This window comes from Meleagris gallopavo, chromosome 2 (genome assembly GCF_000146605.3).
Source record: "Meleagris gallopavo isolate NT-WF06-2002-E0010 breed Aviagen turkey brand Nicholas breeding stock chromosome 2, Turkey_5.1, whole genome shotgun sequence".
In the NCBI taxonomy this organism is placed as follows: domain Eukaryota; kingdom Metazoa; phylum Chordata; class Aves; order Galliformes; family Phasianidae; genus Meleagris; species Meleagris gallopavo.
Window position 1 is genome coordinate 104,268,350 of NC_015012.2, and position 19,633 is coordinate 104,287,982.

At 53.6% G+C, this 19,633-nt stretch overlaps 2 protein-coding genes across 3 annotated transcripts; one reads left to right on the top strand and one right to left on the bottom strand.

Annotated features, from left to right (window-relative positions):
- The first annotated feature begins 7 nt into the window (after positions 1-7).
- On the top strand, positions 8-12,574 carry ADCY3 (adenylate cyclase 3). 2 transcript variants are annotated; one of them, XM_019613371.1, is made up of 20 exons: positions 8-973; positions 4,397-4,546; positions 6,544-6,674; positions 7,012-7,123; positions 7,402-7,529; positions 8,130-8,288; positions 8,377-8,539; positions 8,617-8,775; positions 8,884-9,026; positions 9,097-9,258; positions 9,352-9,439; positions 9,616-9,732; positions 9,970-10,229; positions 10,308-10,389; positions 10,778-10,936; positions 11,255-11,401; positions 11,483-11,596; positions 11,662-11,788; positions 11,948-12,072; positions 12,392-12,574. In XM_019613371.1, exons 1-20 carry the CDS (start codon positions 299-301, stop codon positions 12,572-12,574), a joined length of 3,384 nt encoding a protein of 1,127 aa, XP_019468916.1. In that variant the 5' UTR covers positions 8-298. The 2 variants fall into 2 exon arrangements, with proteins under 2 accessions (XP_019468916.1, XP_019468915.1); XM_019613370.2 differs by lacking the exon at positions 12,392-12,574 and having other exon boundaries at positions 11,948-12,383.
- Positions 12,575-13,798: 1,224 nt separating this feature from the next.
- Positions 13,799-19,621, bottom strand: CENPO (centromere protein O). Its single transcript, XM_003204583.4, has 6 exons — positions 19,066-19,621; positions 18,105-18,274; positions 17,656-17,767; positions 16,585-16,844; positions 15,902-16,073; positions 13,799-14,702 (listed from the first exon to the last, which is right to left on the bottom strand). Exons 1-6 carry the CDS (start codon positions 19,211-19,213, stop codon positions 14,587-14,589), a joined length of 978 nt encoding a protein of 325 aa, XP_003204631.1. The 5' UTR covers positions 19,214-19,621; the 3' UTR covers positions 13,799-14,586.
- Between the last annotated feature and the right edge of the window lie 12 nt (positions 19,622-19,633).

A 19,633-nucleotide genomic window follows, 5' to 3' on the forward strand; every position in this document is an offset into this window, starting at 1 on the left:
CCTCGAAGGAGGGGCAGGGAAGGAGGGAAGGAGGCATCGCGACATTTTTCCTCTCCGCGTCGCTCCGCTCGCAGCCAGGCAGTGCGCAGGGGCTGGGCAGGCCGGCTCGGCACGCCTCCCGGCCTTCGCTATTTATAATCCCCATCGCCTCCTCCGGCCGCTCTTCTGCGCGAGGAGAGACCGGAGAGAACGGCTCCCGGAAAGGAGAGCGAGCGCGAAGCTCCGCCGAACGGGGATGCTGAGGGCGATGCCCCGCTGAGCATCGTTTCTCCGGGATCGGAGTGGGAAAAGCATCGCGATGCCGAGGAACAGGGATTTCTCGGAGCCCGAGTACTCGGCCGAGTACTCCGCCGACTACTCGGTGAGCCTGCCGTCGGACCCCGAGCACGCCGTGGGCCGGACCCACGAGGTGACGGTGCGCAGCTCGGGGCCGTGCCTCTGCCTGCCCCGCTTCATGCGCCTCACCTTCGCACCCGAGTCCCTGGAGAACCTCTACCAGACCTACTTCCGTCGGCAACGCCACGAGACCCTCCTGGTGCTGGTGGTCTTCGCAGCCCTCTTCGATTGCTACGTCCTCCTCATGTGTACCACGGTCTACGCCGCCGACAAGTTGGCCCCGGCGTTGGCAGCGGGGACCGGCTTGGCCGCCCACGTGTTGCTTTTTGCCCTCTGCAAATACAGGCTGCTACCCGAGCGCGCCGCCCGTCGCTTCCTGCCCTACGTCCTCTGGGTCCTCATCTTGGCCCAGATCTTCTGTTACTTGGGCCTCAACTTCTCGCGTTCGCCCGAGGCCAGCGACACGGTGGGCTGGCAGGCCTTCTTCGTCTTCTCCTTCTTCATCACGTTGCCGCTGCGCCTGGCGCCCATCGTGCTCATCACCGCCGTGTCCTGCGGCGTCCACACGCTGGTGCTTGGCGTCACCGTCGCCCAACAGAGGCAGGATGCCCTGGATGAGGGCACGCTGCTGAGACAGGTACGGGGACACGGGGACAGGAAGGGGGATGCGGGGACCCGGGGGTGGCGTAGGGCAAATCATGTAATCATCAAATCATTAAGCTTGCGAAAGGCCTCTACAATCACCAAGTCCAACCATCAAGCCGTTACCACCGCACTCAGTCACAAAGAATCATTCAGGTTGGAAAAGGCTTCTGAGATCTCCAAACCCAACCCCAAACCCCCCATCGTGCCCACTGGCCGTGTCCCTCTGTGCCACATCCCCACAGTTCTTCAGCACCTCCAGGGGCGGTGACTGCACCACCTCCCTGTTTCGATACCTCAGCACTCTTTCCCTAATTCCTAACCCAAACCTCCCCTGGCACAACAACAACGAGGCCATTACTTCTCATCCTGTCCCTAGTTAGAAGCCAACTGTGTTCCCGTGGCTTAACCCCGCGTTCATGTCCATCTCTGTGCTTTGACCCTAGAGTTGCTTTGATCTGGGCACTCTGAGCTGATGGTGGTGTTTGTTGGCTGCGGGGTGCTCCCCTAAAACACCCCCATGGCATCCATGCCACAGACCCGACCTCAAAGCTATAGATTTGACCCCAAGAGCCACCGAGGGTGTATAGACAAATGGGCTGTGCTTTAGCTGCTGGGGAAAGTGAGGCACAGTGGGCTGAGGGCATCCCCATCCTCCCTGCTAAGGGGCTCCACTTGTGCTGATTTCCCCTTAAATTACAAAAATGGCTTTAAGAGGCCATTTTTAACCAAAGCTTGGCAACAGCCCAGCGTGGGCCTTCCTCCAGGCTCACAAACAGCCACCAGAGGATTCCCAGGAGGATGTAGCTGGAGAACTAAATGGTCCCAAGCAGGCACCAGCCCCACAGCCATCAGCCCTGCAGCCACCCCACCATGGGGCTGGGACCATCGACCCCCCCAGTGCTGGAGCTCTGGTGCGAGGCTGCTCAGCCCCGTGCTTGGGGATGCTTTGGGGATGATTTTCTGCCAAAGAAATCGTAGAGAAACAGCATCCCCAAGCTCAAATGCTGCTATAGGGATGGGCCACCATTTTGTGCATGGCAGTAAACGATGGGGATGCAGGGGTAGAGTGGTTCTTGGCCCATCGCCTCAGCTTCAGTATTTCCTGGGAAATTCTTGCCTGGAGCAGCTAGACAGTGTTGTCACTGCCCCAGAGCAATGGGTTTTGCAGCAGAAGGGTGACCCAAGCCCGACTCATGTCCCCCATGGCCCATCCATCTTGGGTGCTCCAGCAGGCAGCACACACAGCGTTTCCAGGCCTGCTAGTAGCACGGCCTTCTTCAGGGGATGGGAAAATAAAAGGCAAAGCTGCAAACTTGTGCAGCAGTGGCTGTTGACAGTGGAAAATCCTGCTGGAAGTACCCACACTGCCCGCTCCACATGTGCGTTACGTGAGAAGATGCTACGGAAACCTGTGCAAGCAGTGGCTTTCCCAGGTTTTGCTCCCTGCTGATCCAAAAAATGCAAACCCAAAGGAGCTGCATGCAACAGGGACTCCATCTCCTGCCTTTGCTCCTGGCACTGCAGTGAGATGATGACAACGTGCCCGGATTTGGGGGCTCTGCAGGCATCCCCCCGGCCAGCAGCGCCTGCATTCATCATTGCTGTGGCACGGCGAGTCCGGGGCCAGCAAAACCTTGGCAACGCCGCATGCCTCAGCCTCTGCTTGCTGCAAAAGAGGAACATTATGTCCAGAAATAAACATCATATGCTTTATTATTATGGACGTTTGTACGGCTCCCCGAGGGCACTGCTATTAATAGGATGAAGCAGCAGGTGCTGCTCAGACCGGCGCAGCCCAGGAGGCTTGATGAGAAATGCCAGCAGCTTCTGCCCTGCTTCAGCTGTCCAGGATGAGCCCATGGGCTGAATGGGTCTGGGGGTCTGGGGCTCTGGGTTTGGTGGTTCTCCATGCCGTGAGCCAGACAGGATGCATGGGACTCAGTCCATAGAATCATAGAGTCATTAAGGTTGGAAGGGACCTCTGTGGTGCCCAAGTCCAACCCCAGCTCACACCCAGTGTGCTCACTGCCCACATCAATCAGTGCCACACCTCTATGATTCTTGAACACCTCCAAGGATGGTGACCCCACCACCTCCCTGGGCATCTGTGCCACTGCATCACTGCTCTTCTGGAAAATAAATTGTTTCTAATATCCAACCTGAACCTCCCCTGGGACAACTTCAGGCCATTACCTCTCATCCTACCATGGGGTTTCCATCCCCTGCCCATGGCTTTGTTGTCACTCACTGGGCTGGGACATTGACTCATCCCCTGTTTGGATGGCCTCCACGCCTGCAAGACACTGGTGGGGCCGGAGGAAAATGGCACGGTCTGCAGCTCACCTTGGAGCACCTTTGATGGTTTGGGAGATGAGCATCCCTGGCACAGTGCAAGGATGTGCTTGGCTGTGGTATATGACCACACGATGTGGGGTTTTGAGGTAGGCATGTCTCCATCCAGGCGGGGTTCCCAGTGACCCTATGTGTGCCAAACAGTGCTGAGCTCGGCGGAGTGGTGCATTGTCATGACAACTGCTTAAAAATAGAGAGATGCGGCTGGTTTGGGGGTTTCTTCTCCGTGCTCACCTCCAGATGGTTCTCACTTGCCAGCTGCCACACTGGGGCTTCCCGGGAATCCCGAGCTGCAGGGATGGGGGATGGGCACAAGCCATGAGAGCTGGTCTTTGGGATGCAGGGCTGGGGAGTAGGGGTCAGGAGGTGGACACTGAGCATGGTGGCAAGTCCCCAGTGGAGATAGGCTGTCACTCGGCCTGTGCTCTGGGATGGGAGGGCTTCTCCATATCCTCAGAGCTGCCTTCAGCAGAGCTGCAACTTGCCATCATGTCCTTTCTGCCACACTTAGCCTTTCTAGACTAAACAAACTGAATTCTTTCAACTTTCAATCATCAGGCATACTTTCCATGAAGGGCTTTTGCTCTTGTTTCCATTGTCCCATTGATGGGATCTGACCTATGGGCCAGGTCCAGCACCATGCTCACAGCAAACAGAATGGGTTTTCATGGCCAGCAGCACCTGTGCACATCCACCTTTCATACTGCCACCTCATAGCCATGGTTTTGGCTGCTTGAAGGGATGGGAGCATGGACATTTTTAGGGTTTGGCCATGTTTTCATTAGCTTCTACACTTCAGCCCCTGCATAACTGTCCCCAGAGCAGCTCCTGCCCCTGTGGACCCACTGCCATTTTCCAAAACACCTCTGCAAGGTTTAATGAGGCAGTCAGCCCTCAGGGACCATGAGGGCTCCTGTTGACCTCCTGCAGAGCCATCGCTTCATGGCAGTGAAGTGAGTCCCCCCAGCAGCTATCCATGGCTGTAGCACAGAGGCTTGCACCCAGAGTTGATTTCATGTCTTCCATCATCAGAATGCTTTCTCACCCCAACTCATCCCCACAGATCCTGTCCAACATTGCCATCTACCTTTGTGCCATCACGGTGGGCACCATGTCCTACTACATGGCTGACCGCAAGCACCGCAAGGCCTTCCTGGAAGCGCGGCAGTCCCTTGAGGTCAAGCTCAACCTGGAGGAGCAGAGCCAGCAGCAGGTAGGAGCCGTGGCTGGGGACAGTATGGGGACAGCAAGATGGGGCACAGGTGGCTGGCAACAAGAATAAGAGGACCAGAGGTGGGAATTGTGATTTAGCCAACTCACCATGTAACTGTCCTCTTCCAGGACCTCACAGCTTCTGACATGATCACCTCCAAGCTGTCCCCATCCCCATGGCAGGTCCCTGTTCTCATGTGTAAGCACATGGCAGGTCCCCAGCTTTGGGCATGGCCATGTGGCAGTTCCTTACCCCATTACACAACCATGTGGCATGGCCATGCTGTAGGTCCCATTCATCAGGCATGGACACATGGCATGTCCCTTTGTTTGGGCATGTCCTGTGGCATGTCATTGTCCTTGGGCAGAGCCATGCTGCAGGTCCGCAGGCATGGCCAGGCAGCAGGTCTCCATCACTGGACATGGACGCGTGGCAGGTCCTTGTCCTCAAGCATGTGTCCATGATCACAGCTATACAGCAGGTCCCTGCCCAGTCACAGACATTTGGAATGTCTCTGCCTATAGACATGGTCATATAGCAGCTCCTTGTCCTTAGGCATGGCCATGCAGTATGTCCCTGCCTTGTGCACAGTTCCCATCTTTGGGCATGGCCATATGTCACGTCCCCATCATCCGGTGTGGCCACATAACATTTCTCTGTCCCCACACATGGCCACACAAGAAGTTTCCATGTCCCCATCATCAGGCATGGCCCTGTAGCATTTCCCCATCCCCAGCCAACCATGTCCCCATTGGGATCTTGGCCACCTCACTTCTCACGGCGCTGATCCTGCTGTGGGGACAGGAGTGATAACAGCGGGTGGAGAACCTGTATGGTGTTGACAGAAGGCAGTTGGAAAGCTTCATTTTCTCCAGCTGGCATCCAGTTATAAGCCCAGCTAATTTTAGCACCTTATCTGGAGCCTCTCTCCCCATCTCCCATCTCTTATCTTGTTGATCCGCTGCCAGCAATTTGCTCCCAATGGCAACAGAGATGCGTGTTGGGTCCAGCCCACTGTCAGCACCTGCTTCTTGGGGTAGGAGGAAGAACCAGCACAACACCCATATCACAGGGAGCACTTTGTGGCCTTTTTCCCACCAGCACTGCCCCATATATTGGCTGGTCAGTAGCTTTGAAGCTTGCAAAGTGACTGGGTGAATTCAGGGTTATTCAGCATCAAGCCCCAGTGGACATCTCAGGAAATCCCTGACTCCTTTCCTTGCAGCAGGGGCTCACTGTGTGCTGTCTGTATGGTGGCAGCTCTGAAAGCCACAGGCAGGGACATGGAGCTGTTCCTCCAGCAACAGCCCCATTGTGCACAGAAACCCAGGGGGAAAACCTACTTCATTAACAGTGTTAATTACACATAGCACAGATCCTCATGTGCAGTCAGATGGGGGATGCATCCCCTTTCCAGCTGCAGGGCTGTGGGGAAAGCAGGGAGTATGATGTCCCCCATGGGCTTACTCCTCCTTGGGGCCAGTGCTGCTGCTGCCCTATGGGGTGGCATGTGAACAAACCATGCCTTTAAATCAAGAGATCCTCCATGGTGTAGTTTTCCCATCCCTAGGGCAGTTTGCAGGGACATAAAATCAGAGAATCAGAGTCATTCAGGTTGGAAAAGACCTCCAAGATCCCCAAATCCAACCCCAGACCACCCCACCATGCCCACTGCCCACGTCCCTCAGTGCCACATCCTCACGATTCTGGAACACCTCCAGGTTTGGTGACCCCACCACCTCCCTTGGCAGCTGTGCCACTGCATCACTGCTCTTTTGGAGAATAAATATTTCCTGACATCCAACCTGAACCTCCCCTGCCACAACTTGAGGCCATCACCTCTTCTCCTGTCACTAGTAGACATTGCTGCAGACCCTCTGGTGCTGGCATGGGTTTTTGGGCTGACTTTTGCTGCTCTTTGTCCCCATGGAGAGGGGGCTGCTCAGAATAGCACATGCACAGTGCACTTACACTCAGTTTCCTGCCCTGTCCCCCAGGAGCGGCTGATGCTCTCCATCCTGCCCAAGCACGTGGCAGATGAGATGCTGAAGGATATGAAGAAGGACCCGAGCCAGAAGGAGATGCAGCAGTTCAACACCATGTACATGTACCGCCACGAGAATGTCAGGTAGGGCTGGCTCCTACCCATGCCATGATCAATGGGGAAAATCTCTCAATTTCTTGTATTTAGGGCCAGAGAGCCCTAGAAGGAGACTGGGGGGGGAGGGGGTGGTGGTGGCTAAAGCAAAGGGTAGCAGGGGACAGCTGCCAGCCAGACTATGGCTTGGGGCCACTTTTTGATCCAGACATGATTTGCAGAGCCTTGTTTCCAGCCACGTCCCAAAATAGCCTTTGGGGACATAGCTGAACCGATCGTCGCAGTCATGTCTGCGTCGTGGGAAAAGAAATTCTCGCTGCAAATTCTCCCCGTGAGGAGCATATTTGTAACACCTCGCTCCCCACAGCATCCTCTTTGCAGACATCGTGGGCTTCACGCAGCTCTCCTCATCCTGCAGCGCCCAGGAGCTGGTGAAGCTCCTCAACGAGCTCTTCGCCCGCTTCGACAAGCTGGCAGCTGTGAGTGTCCCCGCTCATCAGCAAGGGGATGGGCTGGAGATGCCCCATTTTTTTACTGGCAAAAATAGAATGGGGAAAGGGTGGAGGCCCCCACCATCTGGGCTGCAGTTGGCCAAATCTTCAGGGAGGCAGGGAGGGAATGGAAAATGTGATTATTTGTCTCCCTTGTGAGCATGGAAGAGTTTGGCATGGGGAAGGATGGAGCAAGCCCTGCCTGGGAGAGGGATGGGGGAAGCCCAGTCATGGGGAGGGGGTTGATACCATGCCCCTCTCCCCAGAAATACCACCAACTGCGCATCAAGATCCTGGGTGACTGCTATTACTGCATCTGTGGGCTGCCCGACTACCGGGAGGACCATGCTGTCTGCTCCATCATGATGGGGCTTGCCATGGTGGAGGCCATTTCGTAAGAGCTTCTCAGGATTGTCCCCAGGGTGTCCTTGTCATTGTTCCCAATATGTCCTCATCATTGCTTCCAGCATAACTTAGAATCATAGAATGATTTGGGCTGGAAGAGACCTCGAGTTTGAAGGGACCTTGAAGCCCAACCAGTTCCAATCCCATCCTGTAGTCAGGGATACCTCCCATAGACCAGCCTGCCCAAAGCCCAAACCAGCCTGGCCTTGGGCACTGCCATGAATGGGGCACCCACAGCAACCTGTGCCAGTGCCAATGATAGTGTCCTCGTCCTCATTCTCACTGTGTTCTTGTCATCATTTCCAGCATGTCCTCATTGTGTCTATTGTGTGCTGATCACTGTCCCAAGGGTGTCCCTGGGATTTGGCAAAAAGCAGAGAGGACCCAGCGATGGGTACTGATATAGGCAGGGGCTCCCCAGTGCCCCACAAGGGTCACCCCATTGGGCTTCTCCAAGGCAGGACACCACCCTACCCTTTTCTGTCTCCTCTCTTGTGCCAAGTGCACTCAATTAAGGAAAGTGTTATTGCCCTGGGGTTGGAAGAAGAAGGAGAAGGGGCAGTGAGTGACTCCCATGTCACCCTCCCAGTTACGTGCGGGAAAAGACCAAGACAGCGGTGGACATGCGTGTGGGAGTGCACAGCGGGACGGTGCTGGGCGGTGTGCTGGGCCAGAAGCGTTGGCAGTACGACGTGTGGTCCACCGACGTCACCGTGGCCAACAAGATGGAGGCAGGTGGCATCCCTGGGTGAGCATCTCTTAGTGAGGATGAGATGTGGTGTCACCATCCCACAGCCATAGGGTGGCCCCAGTTCATGGCACCTCGTGTCCCGCAGGCGTGTGCACATCTCACAGAGCACCATGGACTGCTTGAAGGGCGAGTTCGAGGTGGAGCCAGGTGAGGGTGGCTCTCGCTGCGAGTACCTGAAGGAGAAGGGCATTGTCACCTACCTCATCGTGGTGCCCAAGCAGCCTCTACGCAATGGCATCAATGGCGTGGTGAGTAGTGGCGTGGGCACCGGTGCCACTGCAGCAGGCATCCTTGGCACATTGTGAGCCACGCCTCGGCCTTGCAGAAGCTGTCACTGACCTCATCCCATGGAGGCTCCCCGCTGCTCATCAACACCAAGGAGCGCAATGGCAGTGCCATCTTGGCGTGCACCAGCCCTGAGGAGTCTGATGAGTCTGATGCCAGGGTGAGGGGCACCCTGGAGAACGGGGAGGAGGATGGAGAGGTACGGTGCGTGGGAAGCACCTCTTTCAGCTCATACTTTGGGGACTGCCGTGATGATCACACCACAATGGCTTCAGCGTTCCCACTGATGCTTTGCTTCATGGCACAGGCTGTGAACCCATCCTTCCCCAACCCACGGCGCCGGCTGCGGCTACGGGACTTGGCTGAGCGGGTAATCGATGCGTCACAGAATGAGCAGGAGCTCAACAAGCTGCTCAACGAGGCCCTGCTGGAGCGCGAGTCTGTCCAGGCGTGAGTCACCCAGCCGGCAGTGCGACCCAGCCCAGCCCTGTTGGGTGCTGATGGCCAATGTTGCTGGCAGGCTGAAGGGGAAGAGCACCTTCCGGCTCTCCATGCGCTTCATTGACCCTGAGATGGAGACGCGCTACTCAGTGGAGAAGGAGAAGCAGAGCGGTGCTGCTTTCAGCTGCTCCTGTGTTGTCCTTTTCTTCACTGCCTTGGTGGAGGTCTTCATCGACCCTTGGTACGGTGGGGAGGCGTTGGGGATGGATTGCCCCAGCTCGCCTTCAGCCCCGCAGGGCTTCAGGTCTGTCCCATTCTGGGTCTTTTATGACAGGTTGGTGGCCAACTACGTGACCTTCGTGGTGGGGGAGATCCTGCTGCTCATCCTTACCCTCTGCTCACTGGCTGCCATCTTTCCCCGGGTGAGAGCGGGATGGGCAGCCTCACGGGGTGGGCACACTGAGGATATGTGAGGTTTGGGGGCTGCTCTTTCCCCCAACACCTTCCCCATCTATATTTTGCGCTACTATTTGTTCTCTCTATGGCCACCGTGGTGATGTGTCCCACCTGGGTGAAGTCCCTTGTCTTCTCCCGGCAGGTCTTCCCCAAAAAGCTCGTGGCCTTCTCCACCTGGATTGACAGGACTCGCTGGGCACGCAACACCTGGGCCATGGCTGCCATCATCATTGTCACCACGGCTGATATTGTGGACATGGTGAGATATGGGGCCAGTGCAGGAACCCTCTCTGACCTTCCATGTCCCAACAGCCCATAATTGTGCACAGTCCCATGCACAGCGAATCATTAAATCAATGAGGGCTGCACTGAGGCTGGAGAGGATTTTAGCACTTGGCAGTTGGGGTATCCTCCTCTCTCCTGCAAAGTACTCCAGCCCTTGAGAGGACATCATCATTCCCTGCCCCCTGTACTCATCCTGCCCTCATGCCCCCAGCTCAGCTGTCAGCAGGACTACAGCGGGACAGTCAATGGGACGGTGGTGCCACCACGGCCAGGCGGCTGTTGGGAGCAGCCCAAGTACTACAGCTACATCGCCGTGCTGGCCCTGGTGGCCACCATCATGCTGGTGCAGGTCAGCCACATGGTCAAGCTGACTCTCATGGTGCTGATCACTGGGGCAGCCGGCACTGTCAACATCTACGCCTGGGAGCACATCTTCGACCAGTACGACCGCCGCCGCAGCCAGCAGAGCATGTAAGGGGTGGTAGGCGCATGGTGAGGGGGCACGGCCAAGCTCACCACCCACCTACACCTTGCCACATCCCCCAGCAGGTCCTCACTCGTCCCTTCCAAGTATTCCATGACAGCCATGATCTTCATCGTGATGCTCAGCTTTTACTACTTCTCTCGCCACGTGAGTGACTCAACCCCCTTAGGAGGCCCCTTTCTTCCTTCCCCTCTGTGTTGTTACTACAGCCCCGAGCCTGATTTCTGCATGCTCCAAGGAAGCACGGTTGGTTCCCAACTGTGGAACCACTTCCAGCTCTTCTCCATGGAAGCCTAGGACTACGTTGGTACCTCCATCTCCCCTACAAGATTTAGAGCAGGCTGCATCATGGTTGCTCCAGAGCCCATGCTTTCCCCATGAAGGTCCCATTTGCCCCTCACATGAGGTCTTATGTCTCCCATTACGGTTTCACCATGCCCCATACCCTCCATCCGAGCCTGGATCAGCCCCACACCAGCTGGCATGCTCCTAGTGCTGGTGAGGCACTGCTGCATCCATCTCCCCCTGCCTGCAGGTGGAAAAGCTGGCCAGGACGCTCTTCCTCTGGAAGATCGATGTCCACGACCAGAAGGAGCGGGTCTATGAGATGCGGCGCTGGAACGAGGCCCTTGTCACCAACATGCTGCCCGAGCATGTGGCCCGGCACTTCTTGGGCTCCAAGAAGCGGGACGAGGTGAGGGGCCCCCAGGAACACAGACCTTCTGTCCCACAAGCAGCATCCCCAAGAGTCCCGGTTAAATTTAGTGATTCAGCCCATTTTTTTTGTTCCTGGTCTCTGTATCTGGAGAGGTTGCCAAAGACTCTAGTCAAACATCTTTGGTTGGATGGAGGCGATTTCTTGGCCTTGCAAAGGAGGACTGCAGAGCACTCTTATTTTTTCAGATGGAGGAGGGTTGGGTTTGGAGGTTTCGGGCTTGCTGGAGGTACAGGCACATCTCCATCTGATAGCCACATCTCCAGCTGACAGCCACTGTCCTTCCTCTCTCCCCAGGAGCTGTACAGCCAGTCCTACGATGAGATTGGCGTCATGTTTGCTTCTCTCCCCAACTTCGCCGACTTCTACACAGAGGAGAGTATCAACAACGGGGGCATCGAGTGCCTGCGGTTCCTCAATGAGATCATCTCTGACTTCGATGCAGTGAGTTGGGCTGGAGCTGGTCATGGGGGCAACACAGGGCTTTGGCCCTCAGGTGCCTGAAGATCTATTCCCGTGGCTCAGCTCCTGGATGAACCCCAATTCCGGTGTATCACCAAAATCAAAACCATCGGCAGCACCTACATGGCTGCGTCTGGAGTGACTCCTGATGCCAACGCCAACGGCTACAGCACCAAGGTAAGGGGTCCCTGCAGCAGGGGATGGTGGGCAAGGGGGGCATTCCTGACCCACTGCTCTCGCAGAAGGAGACTCTCTCGGATAAGGAGCGCTGGCAGCATTTGGCTGACCTTGCTGACTTTGCCTTGGCCATGAAGGTGACACTGATGAACATCAACTACCAGTCCTTCAACAACTTCATGCTGCGCATAGGCAAGTCTGGGAACATGGGGCTCTCCCCTCCTTCCCTGTGAGTGGTGGGACCTCATGAGGCCGGGGGTGATCTCATGCCCTGTCTCCCAGAGCAGACCCTGGGTGTCCCATCTGGATGTCACCAAGCACAGAGGTGACATCCACCCTGCTCTTGCGCAGGCATGAACAAGGGAGCTGTGCTAGCAGGAGTCATTGGTGCCCGCAAGCCACACTATGACATCTGGGGCAACACAGTGAACGTGGCCAGCAGGATGGAGTCCACTGGTGTGATGGGGAACATACAGGTGGGACAGCACGACCTGGGCAACCAAGGGGACAAACTGAGAATTATTCAGAAGTGTTTACAGCCCTTGAAGTGCACTGTGCTTTGCACGGGAAGGGAAAGCATTGCCAGCAGTATTCAGCAGGGCTGGGACTGGTTGACGGCTCCTCCAAGCTGGGAATGGGACAAGGCGTTGCTAAAAGTAGGGCACCTCAAGACAATGGGCAGCTTGGTGGGTGGGTAAACCTGTTGCCCAAGCAGCACACGGGGGTCCGTGCTCCCTATGCTGTGTGCTGGGCAGGGTCTCCCCAGCCTCCCACTATGTCCATTTGTCCCTGCAGGTGGTAGAGGAGACGCACCTCATCCTGAAGGAGTACGGCTTCCGCTTTGTACGCCGTGGGGCCATCTACGTCAAGGGCAAAGGGGAGCTGCTCACTTTCTTCCTCAAGGGCCGGGAGAAGCAGGGCTCCTTCATCAACGGCTCATCCGTCACCCTGCCCCATCAGGTGGTGGACAGCTCCTGAGGGCCCGGCGCCTGCCAGCCAGCACAGCCACCGTCTCCCCAGCACCCAGAGGGGCGGCCAGGGGGGCCCAGTGCCCACCACCACAGCCAGCAGGGACATCTGTCCCACTGAGGTCCGGATCTGAAACCAAACTTGAGAAATCAACCCCTTTGCACAACCCTTTCCAAATCCCTGCTGGAAAGTTCCTTTGCTCCATCGTGCCTGCACACAAGCTCACAGCCCTCAGTGGGTGTGGGGCTGGGGCTGCCTTTCCCCAGGCACCCCAGGCTTTGCAGGGTGGGCAGCAGTATGGCATCCAAGTAGCATTGTGGGCCCCAGCTGCCATGCACTCAGCACAAGGAGATCCAAACTCAGGGTCGGATGGAAAGACACGTCTCTCCTACACACAGGAGCATCCGGGCTTTGCCGTTAGTCCATACCGAGTTCATCCTTGTCACAAACAACATAGTCAGGAGATCGGGGAGAGAGAGTGCAGTACCACCTTGGGCTCAGAGAAAAAGAAAAAATACAAAATATTGTGTATTTCAGATATATAAATATATATACATAAGAGTACAGATTGACATTTATATTTTTAACTGTGCCTGTTCGCCCCCCGCGCACGCTGTGGTCAGCTGCTGTCACTGCTTGATGGAAAAGAGGACCTGGGACTGGCTGAGAAGGGACGGTGTTATTCAGCGTGACACTGCCAGGGCCAGGGGGAGAAGGGAGGCACACAGAGTGTAATTATGCCACTAGTTTCTTGAATAGAAAGCAGTTGAATTTCAAAGCCTGGTTCTGTGTCTGCTGTGTTCTGGGGTTGTGGGGATACTGAGAAGGGCTTCACCACCTCTTTGAAGGGATACTGGGTTTGGAGAGGCTCCTAAAGGGGAGATTGATGCCTCTGGTGGCTTTTGCTCCTTTCTCCTGTTGCAGAGTATCAGAACACTGGAAATCACAGAAAGAATGATACAAGATTTTGATCCCTACCCCACTACTCAATTCCCAGGGTCATCAGGGAATTGTTACCGGAGCTGCAACATCTGAACACCAGAGGTTATATATAAAAAGGTTGATCTGAACAAAGCTTAAACTACAGAAACAATTTAAAAACAAACTATGAATTTTGCACATGCAGTGTTGGCACGAAAACGGGACAGGAGAAAATCCTGATGTCCCAGACCCCTGCTATAAGTCTAGAAAAAAATCAATAGAAGGAGATTCTTAAAAATAACACAGCAAAAGTTCTACGTTACTGAAATTAACACATTGAAAGAGTGCTCATAAAAGTACAGCAAGCTTTTAAGATCCGATCCAAACTTGGAAGCACAAAGACGGGATGCCAGGAAAGTTTTGCCATGACAGGAAGAAAACAGGATGTCCAAAGCCACCGCTGGTGTGAAATCTTCTGGAAAACTCAGTACTAATGTGCTGGGGGAATTAATGCAGCCCACATGAGGGCACGGCCTGCTGCTGGCAAAATGAAACCTCACCTCTGTCCAGGGAAGGTTCAGTGGCTGCCATAACAATCCCAGTTGTCCTCCAGCCTGTACCAGTTTCTAACATGAAGTCCTTTCCTGGCTGTTATAAGGAGGGCACAGATTACTCCACTTGCTCCCTGCTGTCTGAGTTCTGCCGCCTGAATATGTGCAGTGGTGAGCTGTAGGGTTCTTGTTCCAAAACGTTTTCTGTTGATGTTTTAATATGTTTTAATATAGCTTCTCCTTCTAATTGTGAGACGTTCTCCATAACTGTGGAGCTCCAGGGTACCAAACACTGTGATGCATCATGAGCAGGAATTAAATGACAAGCGAGAAGCAGAGTGCTGAGGAAAGATTACCTGCAATAGACACCCAAAATCATCAAGGAAATACTGCTCTCAAGATTTAAACTGGGCCAATTGCTCCTCTGGGGGGTTCCCAGCAGCAGTGCCGCAGTCCATGGCAAACATTTGCATTTTGAGAGCATTCCCCACAGGCAGAAGAAGTCAGGAGAGGCGCATTACTGAGGAGAGTCAAGGTAGCTTACGGTGCTCAGTCCTGGCTTTCTTTAGCATTGATGATAGAGTCGAAGGCTTTGTGCAGAGCCATCTGTCGAAATGTGTTTGAGTGAGCTGCTGCCATCTTTGCTAGCAATGGAAGAGTGCCAGCTAGGAGACAGAAGTAGATGTATCAGTGGGGAGAGCAACACAGTTTTACCAGCATAAAACTATTTGCTTCTCATTCTTCCCTTTCCCCTAGGGAATTTCCTCACTGGCCACAGTTTTTCTTCTCATAACCCTTCTTTCTCCTTCCTAACTCTGCATCTCCCCCAGGGGAACTGAACTGCTAGAGAGCACAAACAGCTCAAGAAACACTTAGAGCTGAAGGGCTGCTCGTGAGGGGACAACAGTGTTGGAGCACCTCAGCCACCCAGCTGCCTTATCAGCTCAAAAGACACTGATGTTTTTGAGCAAGGGCAGAACTTCACCTCTAAAGGGGCCATTTCTGTGGGGAAAAGGAAAGGAAAGGAGGAGCTGTTGACACAGTGCACAATTTCTTCTGCAGCCTAACTGCAACCCAAGGAGTGTCACAGCTGGGTTCTGCTGCTAGAAGGAGGCCTCAGATCATGACTGCTGGCAGTGATTACAAGCCCGAGCTGCTCTGCTCGGAGCTCCATCTAGCTTTGCAGCCTAGTCAGCCCACATGGGCAGGTAAATGGGATGTGAGGTGGCTCAGGTGGGCCCACAGCTCTGCACAACCACGAGGAAGAGATGGGAAAATGCCTCCTCGGCTCAGTTGGGCATTTGCAGTAATTAGTCATAAAACAGCACAGATCAGGATTAAGCCACGCCATATTGCTAAGGCTGCAGAAGACACTCAGTATCAGCTAGTCTGTACAACACCAGGAGGAGGTAGAATCGTTCAAAAGATGGGGGAGTAAGTGGTATCAGGAAGGGTTTCCAGGCAGAGATCTTTGTTAGGAGCATTTCACAATATCACTGACACTTTGGAAGAGGTTGTGAATCTCCCTCCTGCCTCCATCTATGCTATGTATGGCAGGATGTGCCAGCATACCTAATGGTACAACATGGCCAATTAGGGCCTGGCTGCACAGTGTGAAACACTCCAACAGCAGGCCTCAGTGTCCACATTAATCATTTCTCTAATTGCACTGAAAGAAATTTCTCATGATAATAAGATCTTATTTCCCTGCCACTAACCCCCATGCTACAGAAAAGATCTTTCCTCCCAAAGAAACATGACAGCATGCTTCTTTCTGTCCCCAAACTGAACTAGAAAAAAAACTCATCCATTGCAGTATGGCCTGCCTTCCCCACACACCCAGACACCTGCACTGCCCACTTACGTGTACAAGAAAGGATGGCTTCAGTAGGGAGGCTGCAACAGAGGTTGCCATAAAGCAGCCTCACGTTGAATGGAAAGGTTTTGCTGTCACTTGACACGGTGTAATTAAAGACCAGCAAGTTACACAAAGAGTTCCTCTGCAAAGTTCCTTCTATGCGGTCTGAAAAGTGCTCCTGCAGGGACAAAGAAAATTTCTGAAAGGCAAAGCTAGGGCAGGAGTCCATCAGCGTGGGGCTGAGAGCTAACAAAGGACAGTGCCCCCACCCCCTGCACCAGGCTGACATGCCCTGGCGTGGCTGTACCTTGAGGAAAGCTTGAGAGGAAAAGTCTGAAATAAACAAGTGCTCGTTTATATCTTTAAGTCACATCCTCCAGAGGCATTTTACAAAAGCACAGCTCCTTCAGTTTAGGGACCTCAGAGGAAGAGGACAGCTTTCCTTGCACTTGGCTGTGTATTTTAAACAAGCCACAAGACATCCAAATACACACATACTAATGACACAGGCCATGGAGTTTATAGTCATGCAGTCATTTGCTGTGCTCTGAAAACCAGAATGGTGAGCGCTCCATATAAACAAAGCCACTTAGTTTTCCCCCAGCACTCCAGAGCTCTGCACACTCATTAACATTTGGTAGATAAAAGGCAAAAAGGTGGGCAAGCATCGTTGCTGTGACCACTGGTACCTCCAACTGGTCTGCCTGGTGCCTCCGCCCAACATAAGCATTCAGGTGGTCCGACAGGACGGACATGAAGCGCCTGATGTCTGACTGCAGGTACTTCTTGGCTATCTGCTCCAGTGGGATGAAGACGGGGACAGAGTGGCGTTGAATCTTCACCTCTGGATTGATGAGGAGGTCCACGTAATAGGAATCCAGGTAGGTGCCTTCATAAGCAGTGCTGATGCAGAAACACACTCCCTGCTTGGTCAGCTTCCCACTGATCCCTTGGGTGGTACAGAGAGAGAGGTTTTACTGAGCACTGATAGAAACTTGTCACCTGAAGGAAGTTTTGCTGGGACAGCACAGACTGCAGGGGCTGTATGCTCTTAGCATGGCAGCCTGGGAAGGTCCCTGGGAGGATTAAGGACTTGCAAGAGTTCAGGGACATAAAACACAGCAACTTTTTTAAAGGGACATCGGATAAATTCAAGCAGATTAAATTGTCACTAACTGAGCTATGCTGGCACTTCAAACTCAGTCCTGGCTACCACAATGCAGAACAGGCTGCCCCAAGTGAAAGAAAACTGCTCCAAGAATGGCAGAAGGGCTCATGGGCTCAACCCAACCTCACCAACATAAGACTTGTATTTCCACACTGTCCTTCCAGTGACTGGAACAGAGAGCAAAGGTGACTTGTTTTGGAAACAAATAAAAAAGTAATACATTAAACCAAGCTCAGTAATAGCTGAAAAGAGGGTGCTGGCATTCTATGCTTGCTTGGAAGACCCAGACCCTTCAATATTCAACCTAATGCCCAAAGATTTTAAAACTAAGGCATTCACATGCTTCTAAAATCTAGATCTTAGTCCAAAAGATGCAGCTCAGTAAGCAAGAGTTTCTGCAAAATCCCAGAAGCCTTCCCTGAGAGGCAGAGAATTGCAGCATTACTGCTCTTCCTGTGCTTTCAGACTGAAGACTTCAAGCACAACACAATCAACATTAATAGGGAAATTGCACTTCACATCAAATTCATTGTTCAAAATTTAGCACCCCAAAAATGCAGCCATTAGCAGAACGCATGCCTTGAGGCATTACCTGTGAGGTAAAAGACTTGCAGCATGCCCTTAATGCTCTTCACTTTCCACTCCAAAACAGTCTGAGCACTGGGCCGTGCTGGATCTGTCACGAGTGCTTCCTTGTCAAGAAGCTACAAAAGCCAAAAGATGAGACAGGTCAGGAATTGATGACACCAAACATGTCACCTGCAGGGAACACACTCGAGCTACAGAGAAATAACCCAGCTCTGAGAAATGTGAGGCAGCACTAAGCTGAAGAAGGGAAAAAGAGTTCATAAATGGCCATGCAATCTCAAAGCATAAAGATCCAGCAGTCCTGGACAAGACTGTACTGAGAACAGGGGATGCCAGAACTGTACATTACTTAAAAAGAGAAAATAAAATAATCTCAGTAAGTCCAGGCATGCTGTGAGAGCAGGAGTATACCAGAGACCCTCTGGCAGATCTCTGCAGCAAGCCCTTTCTCACCCTCTTCTCCTGCAGCTCCACTTTAGCCTGAAGCTCATCCCTCCGGGCTCTCAGCTCCTGCACTCTGGCTTTCAGTCTGTCGAGCTTCTTTTCTTGCTGCTCCTTCTCTTCTTGCTTCAGGCCTAACTCATGAGCCTGTGCCTCCAGCATTTCCAGATAACCTAACACCCCTGCAAGGAACAGCAACACATGCTCAAAAATCCAGCTGTCATTAGTAGGCATCTGCACAGTGTGACCCAAACCAAGATTGGCCCAGTATAGATATTTAAAGAAATTATTTGCAACCCCTCAGGGGCAGAGGACAGGCAAAGACCTGCTTTAGAGAATTTTAAACACCAAGACTGAATGCCAGTAGACAACAAAGACTAGGCGTTTCCCATATTAGCTAGCTAACATTCTGAGAAGCAGAGTAAGCTACCAAATACACAGCCCTGCACAGATCTGCAACCTCCAGTTTCATTTCTAACCAAGAGTAGCTTGTCTAGTGTGCCTATACTCTAAATTTGGGACAAATTATTACAAGCCAGGGTGTCACTCCTGGTCCCAAGCTCCTGTGACAGAACATACTTGGACAGAATCATAGAATCAACCAGGTTGGAAAAGACCTCCAAGTTCAACCCCAACCCATCCCACCATGCCCACTGACCACTTCCCTTAGTGCCACATCCATGCAGTTCTGGAGAACCTCCAGGGATGGTGACCTCACCACCTCCCTGGGCAGCTGTGCCACTGCATCACTGCTCCTTTGGAGAAGAAACGTTTCCTAATACCAACCTGAACCTTCCCCGGTCCTACCATTGTTACCTGGGAGCAGAGGACAATGCCCATCTCAACACAACCGCCTTTCAGGGAGTTGGAGAGAACCATAAGGTCTCCCCTGAGCCCCCTTTGCTCCAGACTGAACTCTGCCCCTAGTCTGTAGCACTGCATATCATACAGAAAGTGACCTTTACAAGCTCACCATCTCCTGAATACACTTTCCCTCCTTCCACCTTCCTCTGTGCAAGTGGGACCGCAGACATTCGCCCTCCTCCATCCCGGGAGGCAGCAGTGAGAGATCTTCCACACAGGGCATTTTCCTTCCCATCACTGTTATGTCCTTCCTCCATGAAGCCTGGGGGCAGGTCTGGCTCCGGGGTTGGCCTCACACAGGGGCAGTCCTGAGGGCTGAAACAGCACGTTATAAACTTCAAATCCCTTTATATACCCTCATACACCCCCATACCCCCATAAACCCTTTTACACCAGCCCCAAGGAGGTGACAGGAACCCCTCAGGCCGTCCCCACATGGGAACAGGGAGGTGACAGGTGAACTAGGGGCCTCATACAGGGAGAGACAGAAGGATAAGGAGAAGAAGCAGGGCCTGGGGATTCCCCCTGAGGGTTCAGTGGGACAGAGCTGAGTAGCCTCCTGAGGACAGCAAACAAGGAGCCCTCAGGGAGACGGGGGGAGAGGGTGTGAGCCGAGCAGCCTAGGGACCCCTCACGAGGAAGATCTGTGAGGTGAAGGAACGCGTGAACCCCCACCG